A 1,941-nucleotide genomic window follows, 5' to 3' on the forward strand; every position below is an offset into this window, starting at 1 on the left:
AGAATGCGGCCCTCGGACCAACCAGGCCGCAGCCCGCGCGCCGCGCTCCAGGCCTCGGCCCAGCTCCGCCTAGCTGGAGCCTGCTGGCTTCTCAGCCCAAATCCACACCAGGAGTTCCGCACTGGCGCCCCCGAGCCTCGGAAGCCACACAGGAAGGCGGCCAGGTCCCTTCTCCAGCTCCCTCCCCTCCCCGCCCGCGCGCTCACTTCCGGTGGGGAGGAAGGGGTTAGGACGCCCCCTCCTGGCCAGGGGTGTAGCTCCGCAGGGGAGCTCCTGTTCGGCCTCCGGGTTCGAACCTCAGCACAGCAACAAAACAGAACCTGTCAGGACTGACTGCAGTGCTCACGGGGGTCACAGCACTGCGGTTTGGCACTCGGTAGGCAGTAGAGATTATTATAGTAAAGAGATCTCCTACAGAATATTCTCACGTAAAGGGAGGCCCTCCAAAATGGCTGGTCTACACGGGGACCCCTGGACCTGCCTCCCCAACCGAGGCAAGATGATGGGGCTGTCTGGTAAAGACCGCGGAGGGTAAAACAGGAGCCTTCTCCTGGGGTGCGCAACCTGGTGGACAATGCTGCATAAATCACACCAAAAATGTGTTCAGAGCACAGTGTGGTGGCGCATGCCTGTAATTCCAGGACTCAGGGGCTGGGGATCTAGCTCAGTGGTTATATTATCCTGCCTCGGCCTCCGGGGGACCAGTAATTCCAGCACTCAGGAGGCCGAGGCAGGATGATTGCCTGAGCTACATAGTGACTTTAAGACCAGCCCCAGCTACACAGCGAGACCCTGTCTCCAAAAAGAAAAAATGAAAAAGAAAGAAAAGCATTTAGAGCTTTATAGGTGCATTTTCATTTTCTATTGCCGGTTTGATTATCCTGCCTCGGCCTCCGGGGGACCAGTAATTCCAGCACTCAGGAGGCCGAGGCAGGATGATTGCCTGAGCTACATAGTGACTTTAAGACCAGCCCCAGCTACACAGCGAGACCCTGTCTCCAAAAAGAAAAAATGAAAAAGAAAGAAAAGCATTTAGAGCTTTATAGGTGCATTTTCATTTTCTATTGCCGGTTTGAATTAATGCTGCCAAGTGCCCAAGTTGAAGTTACAGTCATTTACTCGGTAACAGAAGTCTTAGGGTTGAGGAGCCCACGTTGGAGCTAGTGGAGTGGGTACTTATCTTCCCAAGAGCTGCTACCACTGGCCTTCATGGCTGCCCAGAAGGCTGGCTTCGGCTAAAGTGATGGTAGCCGAGCCCCTTCAGTCTCAGTCCTGGGAAACTCCTTTGGAGGGAGCATCCTTCCATCAGAGCTAGCTGAGGAACGTGTACATTTCCCACAACGTAAATGAAAGACAGTGCCGGGCGTGGTGGCGCACGCCTGTAATCCCAGCACTCCGGAGGCTGAGGCAGGAGGATCGCTGTGAGTTCGAGACCAGCCTGGGCTACATAGTGAGTTTCAGGTCAGTCTCAGCTACATAGTGAGACCCTGTCTCAAAAAACAAACAAACAAAAAGAGCGAAACGGATAGAGAACGCACACCACCGCACTTTGAAAGGCTCTGTGCAGAAAGCTGCAAAAGTCTCCCCCCCCTCTCCGGGCGCCCCCCACTTCCTGGCCCCTTCGCGTGGGGACGCAGCGCCCTGGGAAGGCAGGGAACCGGCGGGCACCGACTGTGCAGACTCTGGAAACTTTCCCTGCAGCAGCCCTGGAGTCAGGGCGCAGCCCGGCGAGGCTGGAAACGCGGCCAGCGCGGTCGGAAGGCGCCTCCCTCCCCGGGCCGGGACCGCGCAGGGCACCAACCCGGGACCTGGAGCCTGCGTCTGCACCGCGCCAGCCCATCCCTCAACCGCTCGCTTTGATGCTCCGCTGCGACCATTTCGCTGACATCTAAATCAGGGTTCCGCTGACAAATCTCCGCGTCTCCACTAAACAGAGGCTGC

General features: G+C 57.2%; 1 protein-coding gene across 1 annotated transcript in view; it reads right to left on the reverse strand.

The window, feature by feature from the left end:
- Colec12 (collectin subfamily member 12) overlaps positions 1-1,941 on the reverse strand; it is a 172,505-nt gene that overhangs the window by 159,508 nt on the left and 11,056 nt on the right. The window contains exon 3 of the mRNA XM_033757416.1: positions 1,549-1,888. Within this exon, the coding sequence (XP_033613307.1) occupies positions 1,549-1,888 (340 nt within the window). The remainder of the gene's footprint in view (positions 1-1,548; positions 1,889-1,941) is intronic.

Source organism: Fukomys damarensis, unplaced genomic scaffold (assembly GCF_012274545.1).
Source record: "Fukomys damarensis isolate Sample0158 unplaced genomic scaffold, DMR_v1.0_HiC HiC_scaffold_30, whole genome shotgun sequence".
Lineage (NCBI taxonomy): Eukaryota > Metazoa > Chordata > Mammalia > Rodentia > Bathyergidae > Fukomys > Fukomys damarensis.